This window comes from Phoxinus phoxinus (genome assembly GCF_949152265.1).
Source record: "Phoxinus phoxinus genome assembly, chromosome: 12".
Lineage (NCBI taxonomy): Eukaryota > Metazoa > Chordata > Actinopteri > Cypriniformes > Leuciscidae > Phoxinus > Phoxinus phoxinus.
This window is the reverse complement of record NC_136887.1, coordinates 23868593-23892861: the sequence shown is the minus strand read 5'-3', so window position 1 is coordinate 23892861 and position 24269 is coordinate 23868593. Positions and strand designations below refer to the sequence as shown.

Here is a 24269-nt window from a genome sequence, read left to right as displayed (position 1 = left end):
TCAAATATAGAAATAAAACTAAGAATTAATGAAATAAAAAAGGAAGGAAAAAAAACATACAGTAGGAACAATAAAACTGAACTAGAAGGAAGGAATTAAAATGAGGAAGAAAACAAAGGGGAAAGCAATACCCCTTAAGAAAGAAAGAAAGAAAGAAAGAAAGAAAGAAAGAAAGAAAGAAAGAAAGAAAGAAAGAAAGAAAAGAAAGAAAGAAAGAAAGAAAGAAAGACACTGATACAGTACATCAGGGAGGGGGCAAGGGCTCAACATGTCTATGAAAGGCAATGTATAGACAGTCATTTTAGTTAACTTGTTTAAAAACAGTTTAAAAGAGTCCGAGAACAGCCGATGAGAGCTACAGAGAGGTCTGACGACAGTGTGTTAGTCCGCTACTGCGAGACCCAAGGTCAGGTTTTATGACGAGGTCAGAGAAAATACCACGAGCGACGAGCTCGGATGACCATTGGATCCTCTCCGCTCAACCGCACATGCTCAGGGCAGGGTCACCCATCAGGGGTGTCCTCCCTCTGGGCCATAACACCATCCAACACAGAGATGAGGAAAAAAACAACAACCAACTAATGTCCATGTCACCTCCAAAGCCACCATGCTCAATGAGAAAACTTTTTTTGTTTGGCATTGAGCTCATTCAAATGCCAACCAAGAACCAGACATACACTGGAACAAATTGAGTGCACAAGTGCAGTGATGAACAAAAATATAACCGAGGAGCTGACAGAAAGAGGTGAAGGACTTATATGAAAAGTGTGTGCGCATGCAGTTTTTGGCAAAGTAAACTTGCACCCTCATTTTTAATCAAATACCAATTTGCATGCAGACACACTTTAAGAGAAAGTGAGATGGTCATCAAGGACTCAGATGTTTACGAGCACGAGTGTGTGGTGGTACTGGGGTGTTTTAAAGAGTGGTGTAAAAGCGAACGTTGATTAAAGCTCACACTATAAAACTGTTCAATGAAATTGCCGCATCTTTTTTGAAAAATTACTAGTGTTAAACTGTAATTCAGTGGTCTTTGGAAACGCAATTTGTCTGTGCTTAAAAGTAAATAACTGAAAATTGGGAAAAGTGAGAACAACCATTCAGCTATGCCACAACTGGCTCCAGCTTAAACCCCTGTGGTTGGGACACCTGTGTCCCAGCAGCATCTGGGACACCTCCGAATAGATGACAAGGCCAGCAAAGAGATGTAACTAAGAGTGACGGTGTAGTTCTGGCTGCATAGGAACACCGGCAGGGGGGTGACTGTCTTTCATAGCGGGACCAAATGGCTTCGCTATCCAAAATCAGCTTGTGAAACACACAGCCAGATGTCCATTTTACATACACAACAAAAGCAGTTACAGCTTTCATACACATTCTGGTAACAGTTAAAATGATCTCAGTAGGGAGGCATACCTGCCAGCTCTACAAATAACCTGTGAAACACAACTAACAGTACTAGAGTAGATGAGATCCTGAAGAAGAGCATACTGTCATTTGGTGTAGAGTAGTCAAGTTTGTCAATAACTGTCAATAATCACTAAACCCAAGACTGCTATTGCACCTAACAGGCATTTCATGACAATTTCAGCTTCAGGTAAAAACAACTACTACTTAAACATGTTACTATTTTACTTGTTATTTAGCACATGCTTTCATCCATGAGGTTAAGTATGCACAAGCCTTGCTCAATAGCTCTGGACTGGTATCCGGAAGGTTGAAGGCTCAAATCCCACACGGGATGATGCATCACCATCACCATTGTTCTTAGGCTTGAGCAAAACACTTGATGAGTGTTCCAAGTTGCTTTGGATAAAATTATCTGCTAAATACCAAGTAGTGTAGTAGAAGCTTTTCAGTCTGGTTCCTAACAGATTGTAGATTCAAACCCCTTGCGATCAATGAGCTATTACCATTTCCACTAAGTTCTCTATAATCTTATTTTGAATGCAATGTAGAACTTGGCTTTTTCTTAATTCTGAGAACGGAAAGAACGGACTTGCATTCTCGTGGAGACCAGTCTTGTCAAGTTACCTTGAAATAACAAACTTGGAAGGATACGAGGACACATACTGCAAAATAAAAAAAGGATTCCATTTGGTTTTGTACCTTGCAGAGAAAGCTGATGTTGAAGCCGAATGTTTGAGCATTTCTGGAGCCAGCGTTCATGTAATTCCCGACCAGTAGCACCATCTCCAAGAGCATGCTGAAACCTTCGCTCTTCTTTACCTCCTCGCAGGCGAATGTCACGTTCATGATATCCGGCCGGATGTTGTTCACCTGCTCCTCAAACGTCAGCTTGAACAGGATCCCGTTCAGTCGAGGACGCAGCATCTTGACTGAGCTCATCTGAAATTGATAAAAAAAACAACTTAAACTTACACATCCTCAGTTATCACAACACATACACAATTATTACTTCTGGAATATGAAATATTTGAGAATTAAACCAGTTTTTTCTATCTGTTTTAGGACTAAATCGTTATTTAGCAATTGGTTAGCATTTTCAAATGGACTGAATGGCCTAAAGTGGAAAAGGAACAGCACATTTAGAGTAAAGATTACTAAACCTCTTTTTTTCCCCCTTAAAATACAGAACACTTGATGAATCGTTCACAATAAAACCATAAAGAAGGTTAAATATATCTGAGCCATGGCACAGTGACAAAAAAGACCATAAATAAAATTAAGTATTTACCAGCACAATTGTGTTAACGCTGTAAACAGAAATTTTGCAACAAATCTTGTACGAATAAATGTCAGATTCTGCCGTTCACCTATAATTACATTTAACCGTAATAACAGCAACAATATAACTGTTTCTGGTGCTGGAGTGAGATGACATTTCAGTTAAAAGACAGCAAGGAGGAGGAGGAGGAGGAGAGGAAGGAACAAGGAGACAAAAACAACAACATGAATCCTACAGGAGCTGCTCGTTGAGGAGGGCGACCTCAGACACTCTTGCTCCAGATTTCTGCATAATCTGATGCTCGCAGGCAGCCCAGAGATGCAGTCAGGATGTACCATTACCGCTCACATTTATTCATCTTTATGAGCAAGTTGCCGATCAAAAAAACCCAGAATCGGCCTCACGCCCCCATGCACCGCCCCACCCCACCTCCTCCCTGCACATCCAGATTTGATTTCTCTGTATAAGAGGAAATCACAATAAAAGAGGGTGAGTTGGTGACAGCTCTGGAGGGAGACGAGCTGAGAGTGACTTATTTCCCAAAGGAGCAGTGCAAGGTGGTGTTGATGAGGTGCTTCCACAGGCTGCCTGTATATTACCCGCCTTGAGCGCAGTCACAGGAGGAGACTGTCACAACGTGCTTCATTACGCTCTCCAAAGACACAGGTAGTGAAAGACAAAACACAGAGCGAGAGCTAGAAGGTTGTTCTGTTACCCTGCACTGAATTGATTCCTATGTGAATCTGCTGTCACCAGCAGGTTTGTCAGAAGCGCCATAATATCAGTAAAAGAATGCATATGCATCAACCTAGATAGATGTGTGCATGACAGGACTACATCTGACTGCAACTGTAAGGAAAAGATACTATGTAAAAGAAAAATGATTTAGAGTGCTTAAAGAAATCGTTCACCCAAAAAAAAGGAAATTCTGTCATTTGTTCACCCTCATGTTATTCCAAACACATCTGATGAAAAAAAATAAAATAAAAAGAGATGTTAGATGGAGTGCTCTTGTTTATACTAAGTAAGAAAATAAGAGGCTGCATCAGCTCCAAATACATAAACTTAGCTGAACACAAAAATGTTGATTTACTAGTTTTATTTAATTTAATTTGTAATTAACTCACGGAAAACAAAATGAGCACCAGTTGTCATGACAACGACAAAGTATATGCTAGCCGCTTTTGATTACTGATTTAAATAAATACATTTATTTATTTAGCACCTTTCTTAAAGTCACAGTCACTTAAAGACAATCAACTGATTAAGCTGTCAGTATATACTGGAATTGACAAGAAAAGAATTGACAAAAAAAGTGAACCATTTTTTTTCTCTCTCTTTTTGCATCTATTGGAAGAAAGAAAGCCATAAGGGGTTTGTAACCACATAGGGAGATTAAATAATGGCAGAATTGTTCACTTTTGGGTGCGATACTCATCAAGTTAAAGCCTGTGCACTGCGCAGAACTAACCGATGTAGAGAGAAGCTTAAATATTTGAGACAAAGTCAAGACAAAGGCCAATGTTAATGGGATTTGGTCAATATAGGAATAGAGGAAGTCTAAAAGCCTTTCCAGTTTAAGAACTCGGGACCTAATCATGCTCTGTAGTAAAATAAAGCTCTGGCTCACTCTTTATTATTCATCAAAATCATAGCTTCTGTCAGTCACAACCAGGCTACCAGATTTGACTTGTCATAAAAAATGCCCTTTATATTCTTGGCCTTTTAATTATACATTACTCAGTCTCTTTATATATTGAATAGCGCTGATCCTGCATGGAGCCTGAAGGCAGTCTTTCTCCTGCGCACTCTCTCTCTCCATCTATGCCTAATTTCCCGATGCCCCCCATTCTGCTTTTCAGCTCAAAATCCTTCACACGGAAGTAGAGAGCTATTGGTGTGAACAACAACAGAAATGTAAAGGAGGGTGATTTTAGTATGAGAGAGAGAGAGAGACTGGAGGAAAGAAACAGGCGGAAGTGGAACAGAGACGTGTGAAGGGTTATGCACTGGAGTGTGACGAAAGTAGAGGAGAAATAGTCAACCGGAGCCAAAAGAGAGAGAACAAAATAGAGGGGAAGAAAAGACTAAGAAAATGAGACGGATAAAATCGATAGGCAGCTGGAATGCTTTTTTAGTGCGAGATAACACCCCTTTTTACCAAATTATTGGTGCTGGTGCCAGGCCCAGTGTTTGGCTGTAGATTATAATTGTAGAGATCAAGTTTTGTACCACGTTTTGTTTGGCTTCTGTGTTGTTATTTCTTCAATTGAAAAGTGTACGAAATGATTCCAAGCTCCAGGTCTGGCACCTGCACAGTGTCTCTGGAAAATGGGAAAGGCTGCACTCCAGACTCAAACATTGACCAAGAATGAAACATTCAGTAATCAAATTACTTTTAAAGTTGTTAAATGACAAAATTGCTCAAAACAGATGGCTGTTCATGGTGTCAACCATATATGTATAATGGTGTCAGGGCGTATAATTTAGTAGGGACCAGAAGCGCCATAATATCCCTACCAATATCCAGTGACACTGATATATCCCTAGCAATAATTTCATTTATATATTGATGTCCCCGTCCCCACCAATTTCAAAATCAAACCGGAGAATAAAGGGTTTGTCTTATTTGTAAACTTTAGTCTGGGGAACTGGTTTAGAAAAAAAATTAGTCTAATAATAATACATATTTTGAAAATTCATATTTTACTTTTTGTCTCATTTGTAAACACTTTAGTCTGGAGCCCTGAAATGTATTGAACTCCAGTCTCCTGGAGCTATTCTAGTGATTTTAGGTACAATCTCAGTACTCACCACAATTCCAAACTGTTCTGATTCACAAAGCTCCTCATATTCGTTTTTCAGCTCTGCCAGATTGCTCAGCTCCTTCTGCTCAGGAAGGTTTTTGATCAGGTTCTGCAAAAAAAAAAGTACAAACACACCCATCAGTACCACAGGAGAAAACACCTGCTTCCAGCTAATTTGGTGAACTAATCGCAGGGATGTGAGAGATGGTAGACGGTGGAGTATAGTTTAAATGAGGCCATAACTTTATATGCTATTGTGCCTTATGCTGGCGGTCTGAAACACACTTGCAATTCACATAGAGACTCCCTAATGTTCACATCTTTCCCTATTCCTGCACACTGCCAATCTCAGATTGGGCTTTAAAAATCTATAGAAGCTCAATTCAAGGGGAAATATTAATGCTGATCTTGACTCCATCTTGTTTTCTTCAGCTTCTTAACAAGTTGGGACTAGATAGAGCCAACACTCTCCAAAGAAAATCTGCCATGCATTACTCTTGGAGCTCTGCCGAGGTCAAAGTTTTACAGCGAGCAAATGATGTTCAAGGTGACTATGAGAAATAAGAGAATAAATACCACCCCCACGCCCACATAATTTAAGATGTTACAGAGATGTCCCTGATATTTATGGCTTTCTTTTCTTTTCAGAAAATTCGGGACAAAGAGGATCTTTGAGCCAATTTTGCCACTAAAAATTTGCCACTTTACCGATGTCAGGAACTCAATTGGCTTTCTTTACACACCCAAAAATGTTCATATTGCTCATACAACTTTGTAATTACCTCTAAGAGTAAAAGCACACTGTAGGTGATGTGGGCGAGTGAGAGAACCTTCATTTTCTCTAAATGCTAATTGTGCTCATAAAGGTCAGCTGAGTAAATGAAAAGAAGCATGGCAACTTTTTTCACCAAAGAAGAGGTGCCCTTTCCATTGGTAGACTTCCTCTCTCATTACGTCTTCTAATTTGGTTGGCATAATCACACATAGCCAATCATGCTGAGTTGCCAGCATATTACAAGCTACAGCTGATGTGAGGGCTGGCATGTGTGTCAAATCTTCAATATACTGTAAGTACACAACTGAAATATTAACAATAACTGCCTTTCTTGTCCTCCCTGTTGGAAGCATGGCCTAATCCTAGTTAAATGCTTTTATGTGGTCTCTCTCTGAAATTACTTCAAATGTCGTGCAGACAATAATAAGCCTGACGCAACACAAAGCCAATCCACTGACACCTGGATATTGAACAAAATAAAGTGTATCTAGTGCTGAGAGATTTTGACGAACTTTACTCAAATTAATAATGGATAAGAATCTCTCTTGTACAAAGGAATGTTTAGAAAGCAGTAAGAGAAAGAAAAATGTGATATTACTATAAACTAGGCCTCCAGTGAGTTTGGTACTATGCTCAATAGTAAACACTGACAGCATTGTAGTTTTTTTTTTTTTCCTTTACTCCGCAAGACATGTGCTTGCTTTTGATGAGATAATCATTAGCTTTGTTCAATATGGAATAGATGAATATATGCACAAGCACAACACTTTTTTAAGGATGCCTAACACATCCACTTTCCCTAGTTCAAAGCAAACCTAGACTAAAATAAAAATGTGTCAGAAGCCTATAATTGTCTGGACAATGAGATAAAACTGACGGTTGACTCCATCATCTCAGATGTTAAATTAAATAAATGTCCTGAGAGGCTTTCGAATCGAGCAGCAAAGATCAGCCACGTTAGGGGGAGGGATTACGGTAAAACGGCCTTTCTCTCGTCTGAAAGAATCTGAGGAACATTAGCCCGGCGGTTCGGCTGAGGAACAAAGCTCCCCTGAACAATGTATCATTGATTTTGAATGAAGCACAACAACACAGCAGCACACCATTCAGCCACAGCAATCATCATTGCTAATGTGCCGCCAAATCTCATTATTGGAGTTGTATTTCTCCATCGCCACTCGCAGAGACGAGACAAGCGATTAGGGTTTGCCGTTGCCTCCTTTCCAAAGGCATCTATAGGACAACCCGCCAAATGGAGCAGAGACGGAGGGAAAATGTAACAAATGGGGCTAAAGTGACAGGAGAGAAAACGCTGTTAATTGCTAATACGCTCGTCTATGGTTTACATAATTATCGGAGTCCCGCATATTGAGCAAATGACACGCAAGCAGAGCCATATGGGAGGGTTGGTAAGAGGCGGTTGAACCCTGAATGAATCAGTCTGCTCTCTCCAGGCCTACAGACTCAATCTGCATCTGGGAGGGGGGTTAGCAGAGTATGGGCCCTAGCAGACAAGACATGCTATGCTAATAATACAGCCATTTGGACTCTCTCTGCAGGACCAGACACATGCATGCTGTCACGCTTTATTCTTCAAGACACCGCTCATCTCAATGTCATTTCAGACTTCATGACCTTATTTACTTCCTTAATTCATGTTCCTGATCTTAGTTTAAGAGACTCATTCGTGCAGGTTATCCATAAGGTTTAAAAAAGTTTGGATTTGTAATCTTTAATCTAAATGCAAACTTTTCTTCCTCTAAAACAAATGTCCTTTTCCAATGATCTTTTCACATAGGATAATGTTAACCAATAGATATACCGTTTTTTTTTTTTTTTTTATGAATTGCATTCATTATTTAAATGTTATTTAAATGTTATACAATTATTTTAACTCATATTTAGTATGCATTCCTTCTGTTATGTAACATGCAGGATAGATGGATGGATGGCTGGATGATAGATGGATGGATAGATGGATGGGTAGGAGTATCAATTATGAGTAGATTTGGTGTGTCGTATCACTGTTATGCAAATGAGACCCAATTCTACATTGCTTTAAAACATAAAGATAACTCTACATATAAGAGATTACAAGACTGTCTTCACAAACTCAAGCTGTGGCTCACTAACAATTGCATGTTGCTATAAATGTTGAAATAAAACCATTATCCAATTTGGCCCAAATGAGCTCTGACAGAAATGATATCGATCAAGGAACCCTCACACTACACATTACCTCCGATGTTAAAAACTTAGGATTTTATCTCGACAGTAGTCTTAAACTGAACAAACAAATCAATGCCACAGTCAGGGCCAGTTTTTACCACCTATGCCGGATAGCCAAAGTCAAACCATTTTTAAACAGGGATAGCTTTGAAACAGTTATTCACGCTTTTGTTTCAACATGACTCGTCTACTGTAACTTCTTATACTTCCAAATGGTCCAAAACGTGTCTGCCCACTGGCAGCCGGAAATGAGATCACATCACCCCAATCCTACGTTATCTGCATTGGTTAAGAGTCCGATACAGAATTGATTTTAAAATGATATTATTTGTTTATAAATATCTCAGCAATCAAGCCCCCAAATACCTTTCTGACTTAATTGTCAGTCACAATCCATCCAGATCACTTCAATCAAGATATCAACATCTCTTGTCTCTCCCACGATCTGCAGGGGTGATCGAGCTTTCGCAGTGGTCCCTAAGCTGTGGAACAAACTACCACTACATGTTAAAACAACTTCCACTTTAGCTGAATTTAAATCCTTGATAAAAACAATTTTTTTCTCTTGTGCTTTTAATCTAGCGTAATGTTTATTTTATGTTTCTTGCTCTGTTTTTTTTGTGTTTTTTTTCCTCATACTTTCTTGTACAGCACTTTGGCCAACCAAGGTTGATTTTAAATGTACTTTATAAATAAAATTTGATTTGATGGATAGATTGATAGAATTTGCACTGACTGAGCTACTGCCTGGGAAGACTGTAATTTCAATGTTGAGTGAAACACCGGAATTAAGGTGCAATTACTTTTGCTTTGGTACGTTTCCATGTAACTGTTAAAACGAGGAGAGTCTGTAAGTGTAATGACTGCCAAGTTCTTAAATGATACAGGAATGAATCCAGAGTTGGAAGAGGATACAGAGAAGGAAAGCAGGACAGAGAAGGCTCAGAATAAGAAAACATTTTGACTGAATTAAAATATTATTTAAATATAAATATGAAGTTTCCAGCAGTATACTTTGATCTCTGATATTTTCCGATCACACACTCAACCTAAACCAAGTTAATAATTTTAAGGTCTTCAGTCAGAACAGAGACTCTGGATATGTTCAGATTAGCATAATTCCACACCAGTCGTACTAGTTCTCCTGTATATAGTATAGTATGAATACTATATGAATTCTTAAATTACCCTGAAGACATTTGCCGAAATCAGCAATGCATGGAACACTTTATCTCACAATGCTACCTTCCATTTCCAATGTGATAAATGAACACCTTTTTTCCCCCGAAAAATATTCCTGCCAAAAGTTAAGACACGTTTTCTACAAAATTGGATTAAAAAAAAAAAGTAGGAATGCACCAATATCTAAACTCAACAATAAGCTAATAATTATTGTGATGTCACCGCCAATAAACAATAAATATAATATTAATATTATTTCTCACAATATTATTGGAGGTATGAAAGATATATTTTCATATCACAATCTGCAAAATATTACAGTGTTGTTGGTATGTTAGTTATTTAAGAGTGTTAGTTTTAATAAAAATTAACTGAACATTAGATGATGGCAAATCTAGTTTAAATGTAAAAATAGGGGAAATGAGCATACAACATTTGATATTCAATGTTAAACAATTAAATTAAAAAGTCAGCCAATAGTAGTGATAATAAATAGTATGCTGATATACTTATATATTGATAACCATGTTTTAGCCATTTTGTATTTTCTTGATAAAAAGATACCACTCACATGCAGCACCACAAGGTAATATGACAAAAATATGTTTAAAACAGGATAGTGCCTACTGTTCCACTTCCTGAAAATAAACAAACAGATACAGTTTAATGTACAGTGTTCTGTAAGTAGCAATCTAGTATTCCATTTCAAACACAGCCTCTAAGTCCAAGGTGTGTTTTTTACACTTATCTGAATATCCATCAGCAGAGGGTTTGTTAACCCAATAAGCGAGACAGCATGCATAGTACAGGCTAAGGGGAAAAGAACAGCCATTACAACAGGCGCTCCATGCTTGGGTAGATGGAAATAAATTACGCCCACGGACGTCTCTACCCGGCTCAGCAAAGCATATGCCCAACGGTAAAGTCAGAAACGAGGGAAGATCAACAAATCTCAAATTACCCTCCCAGGGACAGCACAATCAATAAAAATGTTCTCCCAGCAATAAACTCTTTATTAAACTGAAAGAATTCACAAAAGGAGGAGTGCACAGGGGGCTGTAACCTTGCCTGTATGTGATGCCAAACACAGAACTCCTCGTCTGAACCAGTCAGGTCTGTTGTGGATAGGGTTGACAGATGTGATAGTCCGTTCACCCTCCTTTTTTTTCCTTCTAATTGATCTGTTCTTCATTTTTGGGACGTATTGCTGCATGCAGCTCAGGGTCTCTCTTGGCCAAGCACACATGAAACATTATACAGTCGCCTTCCTGCCGTGCCGTCTCAGCACAGCTTTCGGTAAATCGTTTCAGGGACCTCTGCTTAAATCAATACTGGAGAATTCTGTAACATACCCAGACAGACTTTTTAAAAATATTACTTCATGAGAACTATATTTGTGCGTCTCAGTAAATATTTTACTCGTGCACATAATGACTTTATTTTGAAGAGAATACTTTGATCTCTGTAAAGAAAGCTTATGTATCATGCAACAAAAATGTCACAATGTGATGCCTCTAAGAGCAAAAAATGGCTCAGATTAGAGTAAATCTGTTATTCCGTGTAATGTAGAGCGCATGATTCAGCCCGACATCAGAGTTGAACGACCTGTTTGATGAGTTAGTCACCTTATCTCTCAGAAACCTAATACACATGCAGTCCTTATCAAACTTACAGGAGGGAGGGGGGGAGAGTAATAAATAAGCAGGGTAATTATCATGACACCGTCAATGCAAACAGCTTCTATCCAATTAGGGTGCAATACAGCATTGGTCTATGAAATTAGGTCACAATTTTATCACAGCTGTGTCTCATGATTTAATAACACAGCACTCCACGTGCCAGTGTAATCACACACTTCCCAGGAACTTGCACCAAAACACAGCTGACTATTTTTAGAACATATACAGTGGCTTGCGAAAGTTTTCAAACCCCTTAACTGAGCTGCCTTACATTAAACTACATTAATTTACTTTTTTTTTCCACATACACTATAAACAGCATAACAAAAAAATAATACAAATATTTGTGATAACTGCAAATGTATTAAACATAAACAACTTAAATAATTACATTGCATATGTATTCATACCTTTTTCTGGGATACTTGAAATGTATATTGTAGATGTTACTACACTTCGAGTGGAGATAACCTGTGGCAAATTCAATTGAATGGGTATGATCTGGAAAGGCACACACCTCTCAATAAAAGATCTAACAGCTGAAAATGTATATCAGAGCAAAAACCAAGCCATGAGGTCAAAATAACTAGAGCTCAGAGACAGGATTGTGTCGAGACACAGATCTGGGGAAGACAGGTGTGATTGTCCTGCTGTATTGAAGGTTCACAAAAGCATGCAGCCTCCATACTCCTTAATGGAAGTAGTTTGAAACAACCAGGACTCTCCCTAGAGCTGGTCTCCTGGCTAAACTGAGAAATCGATGGAGAAGGGGTTTAATTAAATTGGTGACCAAGAAGCTGATGGTCACTCTTGGTTGAGCTCCATGATCACATATAAAATAGTGATGTGACGGCCAAGTATGGTAGCCGATAATCAGAATTTACCCTCTGCATTTAACCCATCCAAGTTAGTGGACAGCCATTTTGCCACCCATTGATGGATTGGGGTGGAATTGCTGGAATCATGGGAATTGAGGGTGGAAGATTTGTCCTGCTGTTATTGACAAATGAACCGTCAACCTTCGGATTACAAGTCTTACTCTATAACCATTAGGCCATGACTGGCCCCAAATCTCCCCATATGGGAGGACAAACATCACTCCAAAACTAAACCTGGGCTTTATGGCAGAGTGGCCAGACTCAAGCCTCTCCTCAGTGAAGACACAAGAAAACCCACTTCGAATTTGCACCAAAAAAACACCTAAAGGACTTAGTATGTGAAAAACAATATTCTCTGGTATGATGAACCTCAGTTCCAAGCATAATGTATGGAGGAAACCAGGGACAATACCATTCTAACAGTACAGTGTAGTGGTAGCAGCATCATGCTGTGGGGGTGTTTTTCAGCGGCAGGGACTGGGGGACTCATCAGAGTAAAGGAAAGCTCAATGCAGCAAAATATAAAGTTACTTAATGAAAAATTAGTCCAGATCATTCAGAACCTCGGACAGGGCAGAAGGATCCCTTTCCAACAGGACAATAACCCTAAGCACACAGCTAAGACAATGCAAGAGTGGCTTATGCACAACTCAGCCAGAACCTGGGCTGGAACCCAATCGAACATCTCTGGAGAAACCTGAAAATGTCTGTCCACCGATGGTCACCGTCCAACCTGACAGAGCTTGAGAGTATCTGAGGAGAAGAATGGCAGAAAATTGCCAAATGCAGATGTGCAAAGCTTTTTACATCATACAAAAAAAGACTTAAGGCTGCTAAGTACTGAGTTAAGGGTTTGAATACTTATGCAATGTAATAATTTAATTGTATTATTGAATTATTCTTAATACATATGCAGTTATCACAAATCGTTTTTTTTCTTTTTTGCTTCGTCATTATGGTGTATGGAGTGTAGATTAATATAAGGGGAAATTAATTTTAAGTCGTTTAACAAGGCAGCGACATAAAAATGTGAGAAAAAAAAATTAAGGTTGAGTTTGAATACATTCGCAAGCCACTGTATATTGGAGACGGTAAAGGCCACAGTTTTGATAAAAAAAAATGCATTTAAAGGAATAACAACAATGGCTACTTTAAGTGAGATGTGACACCTAAATAGGGGCAGTTTTACAACCAGACAGAGAATACACAGATACACAGTCACTCAGGAGGCTAATAATTTTCCTCAATGGGCACAACATGTGACACATTAGAGGGTTGTGCAGTTGACATTAAGCTAATCTACAGAGTCGCACTCTGACAGATTCGAAAGGGATCTCTACTCCGCTAAATCAACACCTCAGACTGTCACAGTCACTAGCCACAGTTGGCGACTGACAGGCGACAAACCTGGGATGACAGATTCCAAAATCATATTAAACTAAATGAGAAATAAATAAAAAAACGGATTATTTGGGTCGGTGAGTGATAGAGCTGGCAAACCTGACATACCTACCATGACATTAATTTTGTCTTTCTAACTAAATCTTTTTCAGGATATGGGGAAAATGAACACCTGAGCAGTCTGTTACATTGTGTGTGTGTGTGTGTGTGTGTGTGTGTGTGTGTGTGTGTGTGTGTGTGTGTGTGTACATACTTGTAAAACTATGTTTGTGAGGACCGGATGAGTTTAAGACCATCGGAAAAGATTGTCCTCACAAAGATACAGTTGTTTTTAAAGAAATATTCTTTATTCAGCAAGGATGCATTAAAAATGTTACAAAAAGATTTCAAACAAAAATAAATGTTCTTTTTCCACACAAAAAAATATTTAGGAGCATAATTTTTTTCAACATAATAAGAAATAATAATAAGAAGAAGACGAATAAGAAAATGTGAATGATTTCCGAAGGATCATGTGACGCTGAAGACTGGAGTAATGGCTGCTGAAAATTCAGCTTTAACATTACATGAATAAATTACATAATAAACTATTATTTTCTATTTTAATAAAATTAGCATTGTGCTATTGAATAAGCATCTCATGCAGTGGAGCCTACCAGCTCTGTGCCAAAACCAAGCTTCAATTAAACTCAAGGAGATGAGCAGTCTTTTCTGCTTAGGTAATAATCTGGAAGCTTGGCGCACCTCTGTACTTCTCATCCTGTCCTGAATGCACTTTTCTAATATGCAAACGACAGGTAACAATACACAAGCTGCTCGTCACCTGTTGTAAGTCTCGAGAACAAAAGCTGGCACCGTCGCCATGCCCTGCAACCAACCATTGAGCCAGGTAATGAGGGCTCATGAATATGTATGAAGGCAATGTCGAAATAGCAGACGATCCGGGTGATTGACAAACAAGATAAACAATAATAACAAGCAAGGGCAAACACGAAACCCCTAACAGGCACAGCCATCCACAACCATGCTGAGAAGGCCATAGCTGAGCTGAGGTGAGGCGCAGCGGGAGGGAGCGCTGACAGGGCATACGTCAGGATGGACAACTGGCTTCTCAGAAAATGTTACGAAGATTTCAGTCAAGGACGCTGCCTTACATCACCCTAATAAGCTATTAATGTGATGCCAGATTCCTAAAATCTCAAGAATGCAGTACTGTCATCTCTAATGCTGTGGTACTGTATCACACAGGACAGAGAGTGTGGTTATTTGTCATCGTTACACATTATGCATTGGGCTACATGCTTTATTAGCTGCCGTTATGGTGCTTTGAGTGTAGCAAAAAAAGATTTCAAGGACAGACGATTGAATAATCAGACTCAGGTTTTTTTTTTTTTTTTAAATTTTGTCATTTCCGTGCCTCTAAAGTCATCAACGAATTTGCCAAACATTTCCACCAGTAGGAAAGCAACTTTTAAAAATTGAATGCTATGTAATGACTTTTTGCACTTTTTGTACATGTTAAAACATATATAAATCAAGGATAAGATAAAGTTTTTTAAAGGGATAGTTTACCCAAAAATAAAAAATAAATGTATCACCCTCATGTCATTCTAAAAATTACTGTTATGACATTTCCCCCCCACCCCCCCTGACTTTCATTGTATGGGCACAAAAATGTTAAGACATTTTTTTTTTCTAAATCTTTGTTGTGTGTTCCACAGAAGAAAGCAAGTGATTAAGTTCTAAAACATCATGAGGGTGAGTAGATAATTTAAATTTTTTGGGTGAACAATACCTTAAAGTAAGAAAAGTCATAAATATTCTTAAATATTCAATCATATGAGATTAACATCACAAATCATACAATAGCACTACTATTTTTGCATGATTTACTATTTATTAATATTACTACAGAATGCAAGTGAGCCTTAAAAAAGGGCATTAAGTTATGCAGTCCAGCGTAGGTGTATGAATGAAATATCTGCAGTTTGAAAAGTATTCTGACCAAAGGGACTCATAAAGAATAATTCACAAGGAAGGAGTGAAACAGGATTGACCGTTGCACATTTCCAACTGATCAACTCAGGGATCAAAAATACATGAGGTGCTAAAATGAGAAAAATGGAAAGTATGGAGTTCCTTTGAATACTGAATTGCACAAAGGTACATGTTACATTAGTACATTTCCTTTGCAGTAGTCTAGCAGTCAATGGGGATGAATACTAAGGAATGACTGGCATAATTCATAACAACGAGAAGGTACTGCAGGAGCATACTAATGTGGCAAGCAAATGTTCAAAATTGAACAGTTTTTTTTCCAATCATAATACATCTACTCTCTCAAGAAATAGCCTATGATATATAATTACAGAAACGAAGGGGTGACACCGATCTGCGGTCAAGTCGATGAAATGACACATCGTAAGTGATGATGTCACTGGGCTCTGGGGAGAACCTGATTGTTAAATTGACAGTCAATGTGGCGTGGTCCTGTAGTTCCCGCAAAAGTAGTTTGACCTGTCTCCCCCCACCTCACACAATGAAAAACATAACACAGTCATGCTATAGATCTTCTATGATTGAAAACACTGCTTGTGAGAGAAAAGCATGCCTTTCCACAGTGACTGGCGGACATAGTCCTGGTGAAGATCAGCACAGATGCAGACTGACAAGTAATAGGCAGTGTTGAGAGTGAAATGAGAATATATTTTGGGAGTTTTCAGTCTGTGTTGATGAATACAGCCAGAGAGACAGGTAGACAAGGCCATCTCGCTGACTTACAGTACATCTACCAATATAACATGCTCAAATCATGTGTAAAAACTGATCAAAATTAAAGTCTTTCTAAAAATCAGTTAGAATTGATTGAATTTACAGAAGAAGAAAAAACTTTTTTTTCCTTTTTTTCTTTCTTTCTGTAAATTAAATAAATTCTGACGGATTTGTAGACAGATTTTCATGTTCATCAGTTTTTCTGTTAATCAGTATCAAAAAGTCCTCTGAGTTAAAATAAAATGATATAGCATTTTTGTCTTATTTACAAACATTTAGTCAGAGTTTGGGGATTGAATGAATAAATGAATGAATGAATGGCTGAATGAATTAAGTAAATCTGACAATAAAAAAATATATAGTCTCTAATAATATTTAAAAAAGATGATTAGATGACAATATAGTTTGCAGTAGATAATATATTAATCTAAATAAAAAATACTTTATTGTTTTTATTCATTCAAGTTATGTATACATTTCTAATACACACCAAGGTGTGCAAAATCGACTGCATGTATATGACTCTGCTTCCATCATGCATAAATGCATTACATTAGGGTTACATTTACATATTTGTGAATCTAATGAGAGAAGAAACCTGGACAGCAATTAACACTACTTTATCAGGCCATGACTTAAATGTTATAATCAATAAATTGGCCAATAATAGATATGATGATATTTTTAGTTTAGTTTGAAGTTTAAAACAAAAGAAGAAAGATCATTTGAAACCACAACAGAAGTATCAAAGCCCACAGTACTATTTCCTGTGAATAACTGGCTATCATTGAACACATTAACTGAGCTGAACTGAGCTTAGCCCTGCTGTAATGAAAGCATGTGAGGTTATAAGAGAGACGTTCAGTGGGTCATTTTCAAATGAAAGCTATTAGTGTTCATTACACAGCTCCCTGTTGATAGCGCTATACAAAGAGTACAAAGGTTGAGTCCATCTTGAATATGATGTAGATAGAAAAGCTTATTAGAATTCCAAGATAAAGTTTTGCTCCAGGCCAGCACAGTGCCCAAGTACAACACTCGTATGGAGAGTGAGTGAGTAAGAATAAGAAACATTCATCCATGAGAATGTAGCGATTGGGCGGTGAGATTGTTCTTTAAAACTCTTCTGCCGAGAAAACTGCAGACAAAATCCTTGTTTATCCCTCACCATTCTCTTCTTTTATCAGGGCTAACCTGTTACTTTGTCATCATATTGCATTGCATTGAAGTGTGGTCTGTTGTCATATTCTCAGCACACTATAATGCCACTGGTGCATTATTTCAGAGAGGGCCAGAGCCTTTGAGAGCTTATTAATGATATCTGCATTGTTCTGGCTTTTAGCTTTACTGTGCTTTTGGCATCAGTGGTACAAGGGCATTGAACCAAAAACCACTATCCCAGCATTAAAGTCTTCCCAGAGGGCTGCGGGAGGGTTCTTTGAGAGATTAAGGCACCAGTGGAGAACACAAACTTAAGACACTGCCTCCCTGGCAGCAAATGAGAAATCCTGGTGTGTGTTTCTCTTTAATTATCATCTAAATTGATTACAGAGATTTAGCAAAATTTCGCAAAATTCACAAAAAAGGGAGGAGGGGGGGTCCAAGATTTTCCATATAAAAAAAGAAAACATTCAGGTTTATCATCACACATTTCATATGGGGTAAGGAGGGTGCAGCTTCTGAACTCAGTTGTGCGTGAGAGAAATGGATGTGTATTAATATAAAAGCATGATGCCGAGTGAAGGGGATTTGTCAGAGTGTAATATTTATGGCTGTGGCTTCATTGGTGGCTTGAAAAAAAGCAGAGCTGAGCCTGGCTTCTTGGAGTGAAAACAAGGGTTGAAAACATAATACCGGCGTATGGACCTTGGTCTCTTATGCACTTGCCCAGTCTTCAATCTCTTTCTCTTCTGTCACACCTCTACAATGGGGCAGAGAGTCTCTGTCAGCATGTATGCCTTTTTCATGCAGACCTTTGCCTGGACCAGTGACTATAATAAATGCTTTTTATCTGATTGTTTTGCAGGCTCTTTGTTGTCATTGGGATGACGGTTCTTTGCTTGTGTGATAGAAAAATGTGGAATGACATCAACAAAGCAAGAAAAACTTAAAAAATGGGAAAGAGGGACAGAGTCAAAAATAAAAGCAAAAGAGAGAGGCTAAGCCACATTCCTGTCAGAAAGATAAAGAAAGCAAGAAAGAAAGCAAGAGAGAACGACTGAGTGAGGCATTGCATTTTTCTCCAGACAATGAAAAGTAAGTGTCTGAGTGCTTGGCTGTGCAGGCAAGCGTTAGATGAGAGGCTTCACACGCCTACTGTATGGATGCTACACCCCGGCAAGCCTGCTGGGGTTTACAGATCTGTGCATCGCTCGCATGATCAGATAAAGCTAGAGGAGTATTGTAAGTGTAGGATGGAGTTCCAAACCATCTGTAGGTCACTGTTTAGCAAAACTGCCCACACTAAGACATCAATTACATTACAGATCAAATGCAGAAAAATACAGAACTTTCTTCTCTTCATTGCACCTACACTTAAGATTATGCTGTGTCACAGGATGCTGTGAATTATTTGATTATCCTTCGACTACGCACCTCGAGGATGTATGGGTAGAATACAAGGTGTAAAGCGAAAGTGACACTCTGTTATGTGAACACAGCTTGAGAAGAACTCTAATATTGTCACCAATCTGAATTCAAATAAGAATTTTTTTCAAATAATACTACATTTTTTTCCATAAAAAAAAATATATATATAAATATATATTTTACAAATCCCTATCTATTTCTAGTGTGTACTGTATGTGCCCTTATACATAGATGCTCCACTTGGTTAAATCACAACTTTTTTGAAGTTCACAACAAATCACAACAAACTTATGAAATACTTAGACAATAGAACAGAATTAATATTTATTTAGAAGAAATATATAGAACATCACTCGCTCATCCGTAATAAACGGTATGCTCATTTCTACTAACAGCCGGTCTGAATCGTAAGTGTGACCATTAGGAAATTTACACTCATCTGGCTATCTTTCCTGTTTTGAGATGTGACATTTCCTTGATGCAGTGTGAATGAAGTCAAGGTAGACCAGCAACCACCATGAACCCTAGGAGAAAGAAAAAAGAAAAATAACAATACTCCGAACTCTCTCTATCCATATTGCTTGAGTGGTTCAGAGGAGCATCTGTCTGTGGCTTCAAGCCTACCAACAAACCTCTGCCAACATCCCGTCGGCACGACTGAGGCATTACTGTCATTCCAGAGAGCCACTAAAAAGCCTATACCATTACTGTGTAAGGACATAAAACTGGACCTGTGGATTACCTCCCCCTCAAGGAAGAGGAGATCATGCCATGGCTATTTAAGTTCCAGGGATGACGATGGGGTGATGAAGGTGATAAATGTGAGGGGGTGGGTTTGAGAGAGAGAGAGAGAGAGAGAGAGAGAGAGAGAGAGAGAGAGAGAGAGAGAGAGAGAGAGGGGGGGGGGGGGGGGCATTGCTCGAAAGAAGGATGAAACTGAGAATAGAGAAAAGGGAAGGAGGTGTGCAAACCTGACAGATGAATCTCCTCTATAAAGCACAGCTGAATGTGAGAAAAGGTCATCAGTTTAGCTCTTCTGCTTCTGTAAAGAGCGACAGGGCTGTCACCTCAGTTCAGGCTTCCACACACCCAGCCCAAACCACCTGGCAATTAAAGGTCATCTCTGCTCCCAGTAACAGCCAAGAAGGGCCAATGTGGACCAGGACATCTAAATATTCCTTATCTATTCCACCTTTCTCCAGCTTTCAAAGAAGAGCAAGGAGAAACAAATACAGACAGAAAACAACAGAAAACCCTAATCTACTGTATAAACTGTAGAACAAAAACACAAACAGCCATACAGATAAATTCTGGCACTTGGACATGGACCAATAACTCGAGAAGCAAACATGTCAAAGAGCAACTATAGGGATACCATCTAGAGTTCTTCAAATCAACACATGGAGGACGTTAAATGCCAGTTTTCAGTTTATTCTCCCAAGCCAGGAAAGTGCAAGGTGCTCACAGGTGCCAAAACATGAAACATCAAAAGGGAAAAATAAATAAATAAAAAGACTTCAATATACAAAAACAATCACTTTGGATCAGGTATCACAATTCAATCAGAGTACTCAGCAGATACTGCACTCACTACCACCAGTCTTAGACTTCCTGACCACTTCCTTAGGTGAACATTTATACACATGGGTACAACCATTTCTCAATCATAAAATGGGGAAGTATTAAATACCATAAACATGTATTAAAGATCAAATAACCCAATTTCCTTCAACACACAAATTTAAATGACACAGCAAAAACTTCAGTTCAACAATAATTATAAAAAGTATAAATATAATTATATCAATCAACAATAATTAGACATAACTAACTTCAGAACAATTCCACCCCTTACACACCATACTTGGTATCTCCCACTCCCATGATGCAACACAGCACAGGTACAAAAAGCACAACAGAAGTCCATTCCGGTCTTTTACTAAAATCAAGATGGCCACCACCATGCATGCTGACCCAGGTGACACATCAACGGCCCGCAAAACGCCCAAATGTCCACTGGGCTAGTGCTCAGGTGGCCAGTCTGAGACACCACAGTCTCATTGTAGGTGCATGTTTGTGTGGGTGTAATCCATCTCTCCCTTCGCTGGTACATCAAGGTAAATAAAGTGTCTTTTTAAAAACCCAAGTATGTGTTCATGTGGTTCTTGAAAGGGCTAACAAGGGGAACAGAGGGCAGCTCTGTGACAAAACAGCTAAAATAAAATTTGCAATTCAACCTAGTGGTCTCTGAGATAGACGGCAGGCTCTCAAATGTGAAACTAAGTTGACTCATTCAAATCCAACTAATTCACAGTGGTGAAAAAGTCACCAGAGGCTTTGAGGGTTAGAGGCAAAGGGTGGTCTAATGTAAATGAGATCAACTCTTTCATAGACAGCTGAGGTATTTTTAGTTCAGGAAACACATGCCATTTGCAATTACCACGTTTAAGATTAACAAAAACCACTGAGACAGTCAGGGCGTGAAGAGCTTCCTGAAGGATCATCAATCTTGCCTGTAAGACAAAGGGCAGTGGGAGGGAGGGTGGAGCGGCAGGAGTTTTGCCAAGTCCTGTCCCAAAGCAGCTATTATGAAAGAGTGAAAGTGGAGCTTCTATTGGCCTGGTGAACGAGAGCAGACAGAGTATTGTACACCCAGCACTGCCTGGCATCAAATACATCTCTTTAATGAAGCCTTTCAAATGCACACAGTCATCTGTAGGCATGACAAATCTCTGAGCAAAGACAAACGTAGGACGTTTTTACAAATGCTATTCAGAAATGTCCCATGAATGTCTGGCTTTCACAAAATAGATTTATCTGCGTAGCGGTTTGGTATGTTTCTATGTGTCAAAAGTTCTCACACACACACACTCTGGAATATCCAAGATGTATCGTATGGATGGATGTATGCATGTATGGATGGATGACTTTTATGACTCCAAACTAAGGGCCCTTTCACACCTACCTTGTTTGGTCCGGATTTTCTGACTTTTCAGTTTGATCCGAATCAAAATTACAGGTGTGAAACCTCCCCCGGACCACGGTCCGGTCCAAACAGACAAAATTTGGTCAGACGAAAAGAGGTAGCCTCGGTACGGATCAAACTGAACAAAGGTTTGGATCGTTTCTAGTGTGAAAAAAAATTATGTATGGTTCGGACTTATAGACCATTTACAGGAAGTTCCGGTGGTTCTCGCAGGATTGCTAGCAGACTTCTCCTTTCCTGCCAGCGGTGATAAAATATTTGCACAACGAGGACATTCATTTGGCGAATTTTAACTAGCCTCGCGTATAGTTGGTGCTGCAGGTAGTAATGCCATAATGATAACAGTATAACAATATGCGTCTGTTCATTCATTCTTGTCAAAGTTACCCACCAAATTGACAACACGCTGACATCAGACGCACGTCCGTTTACAAACCAATCAATGTCAAGATGCAGTCCACACAGATGATAACAACAGGACGCAAGTATGTCATGTAAAGTTCTTTAGTGCGCTCACATAATTGCAATGTGAAACCAAACCAAAACTAATCGAATGTGTAAAATGTATCAAAACATGAACTTCGGACCTTGGTGCGGACTTTCAGGTGTGAAAAAGCCCTAAAATAATATAACATTGCTAAAAAAAATTTTTTTTTTTTAAATACAGTTTATATTCTAAATCCCACCTTTAAAAATAAAACATCAATAAATAGCAATAATAAAAGACTGGACTGGATTTTGGCCAGAATGTTTTTACATTTCACACATTGCCCTGTGAGCGGATAAAGGTTTAAAATGGTGGATCAGGCTGCATTATATGAAAGTGCCTATGCACACACAACTCACCTGGATTAATGCTTCACTTAGCCTCTCCTCATCCGCCTGCAGCACGATATCCCGGATCTCTTCATAAGGCAGCCGGAATGATCCCAGGAAAATTGCTATTCGGTGACAAAAAACAAAAAAAAAGAAAGAAGAAAAAAAGATGAGTCATTTTCTGGCCCTCTAGTTTAGAGTGTAAGAGTTCAACAGGTGACCCTCTTTAGCAATGACCATGGAACAACGTCAACTTCTCAGGTGGATGGTAGAACACTGATAGAGTGTTTGTTCCACTTTGGGGCAATTGGTGGTAAAAGAGAAAAAAAAATATTTCAGCAATAAAAGCAGCTAAAATCAACTCAGATTTGGGGCCTTATCACATGATAACAACTCAAAATCTTAAACTTTCACCTAGGATGAAATGCAGAGAACCACAGGTGCAATTTACCCAACAGTTGAATTTGATAACCTCCACCACTCCTGAGAAAAGAATAGTCTGTAATTACAGCATATAGCTCATAGCATGCAGTTTAAAGCGCATCAGTGGGGGACCGAACATAATTGTACATTTATGTCTGAATCAGTTACTGAATTGAGGTTAAAATTACCTGAATATTCACATAGATTAAAACAGTCAAGAGTTTTCCAGTGGTGTGTGGAAACAATGTAGAGCAGAACCTGATTTTGTTCTGGCAAATGATTATAACACAGAAACATTCAAGGAGTCACTCTTGTTTTGTACCACCTACCTCTGAGCTATTTTAGCAAATTTGATGGGAATGCAGGGCTGAGTGGATATACTGAAGATTATATGTGAGTATCTGTTCTCTAAAATATGTATTTATTTGGTCAGATTCCTCCATTGCTCTCTGAATTGCACCAGTCAATGAATGCAACGGCCCTTCTGCCTCATCCAGCTCTCTGGTGTGCAGGTGAAACAGGTCCAACTTCTGATGAACAGTGATTTAATAAACTACCATTCCCACCAGCTGACTGACTGGTTCTCTGTGAAACTATGCTCTATTTTCTGCAATTCCTTAGTCGGCCATCTGCGTGTGACAATATGCCGGTTTCTTCAGAGAAAAGAGAGTTCTATTTTTTTTTTGTAATCTTATTTTATAAAAAAAGAAAAACATTATTTGGGAGATGAAGGTAGAGCAAACAGTGGTATTTCAAAGCAGGGGACTCATCTGGATACAATGGCCTAGGAAGAAATTATTATTGTAGGTTGGACGTGCCAACATGGTTTTAAAACCAGCCTTACAATACAATACAGCCTGGCTATAGGGATATGCTAATGAACAAACCATCAGTAGCATGGTGAGCCAATCATCAGAGTATCACATGCCAATAAACAAACACATGGTTAGTAACTGAATGTGGTGATTTTAACAACCTCTAGTCAGAACTTATCACATTTCTGCAAAAAAATAATAATTGGATGACAAATGCTTTCGGTTCAT

The 24269-nt window shown here is 38.7% G+C and overlaps 1 protein-coding gene across 12 annotated transcripts in view; it reads right to left on the bottom strand.

The window, feature by feature from the left end:
- The window catches only part of diaph2 (diaphanous-related formin 2), a 471667-nt gene that overhangs the window by 156604 nt on the left and 290794 nt on the right, over positions 1-24269 (bottom strand). For all 12 annotated transcript variants that reach the window (XM_079630046.1, XM_079630050.1, XM_079630044.1 and 9 more), the window contains 3 exons: positions 22834-22928; positions 5504-5605; positions 2110-2349 (listed from right to left, as the gene is read on the bottom strand). In XM_079630046.1, the coding sequence (XP_079486172.1) occupies positions 2110-2349; positions 5504-5605; positions 22834-22928 (437 nt within the window). The remainder of the gene's footprint in view (positions 1-2109; positions 2350-5503; positions 5606-22833; positions 22929-24269) is intronic.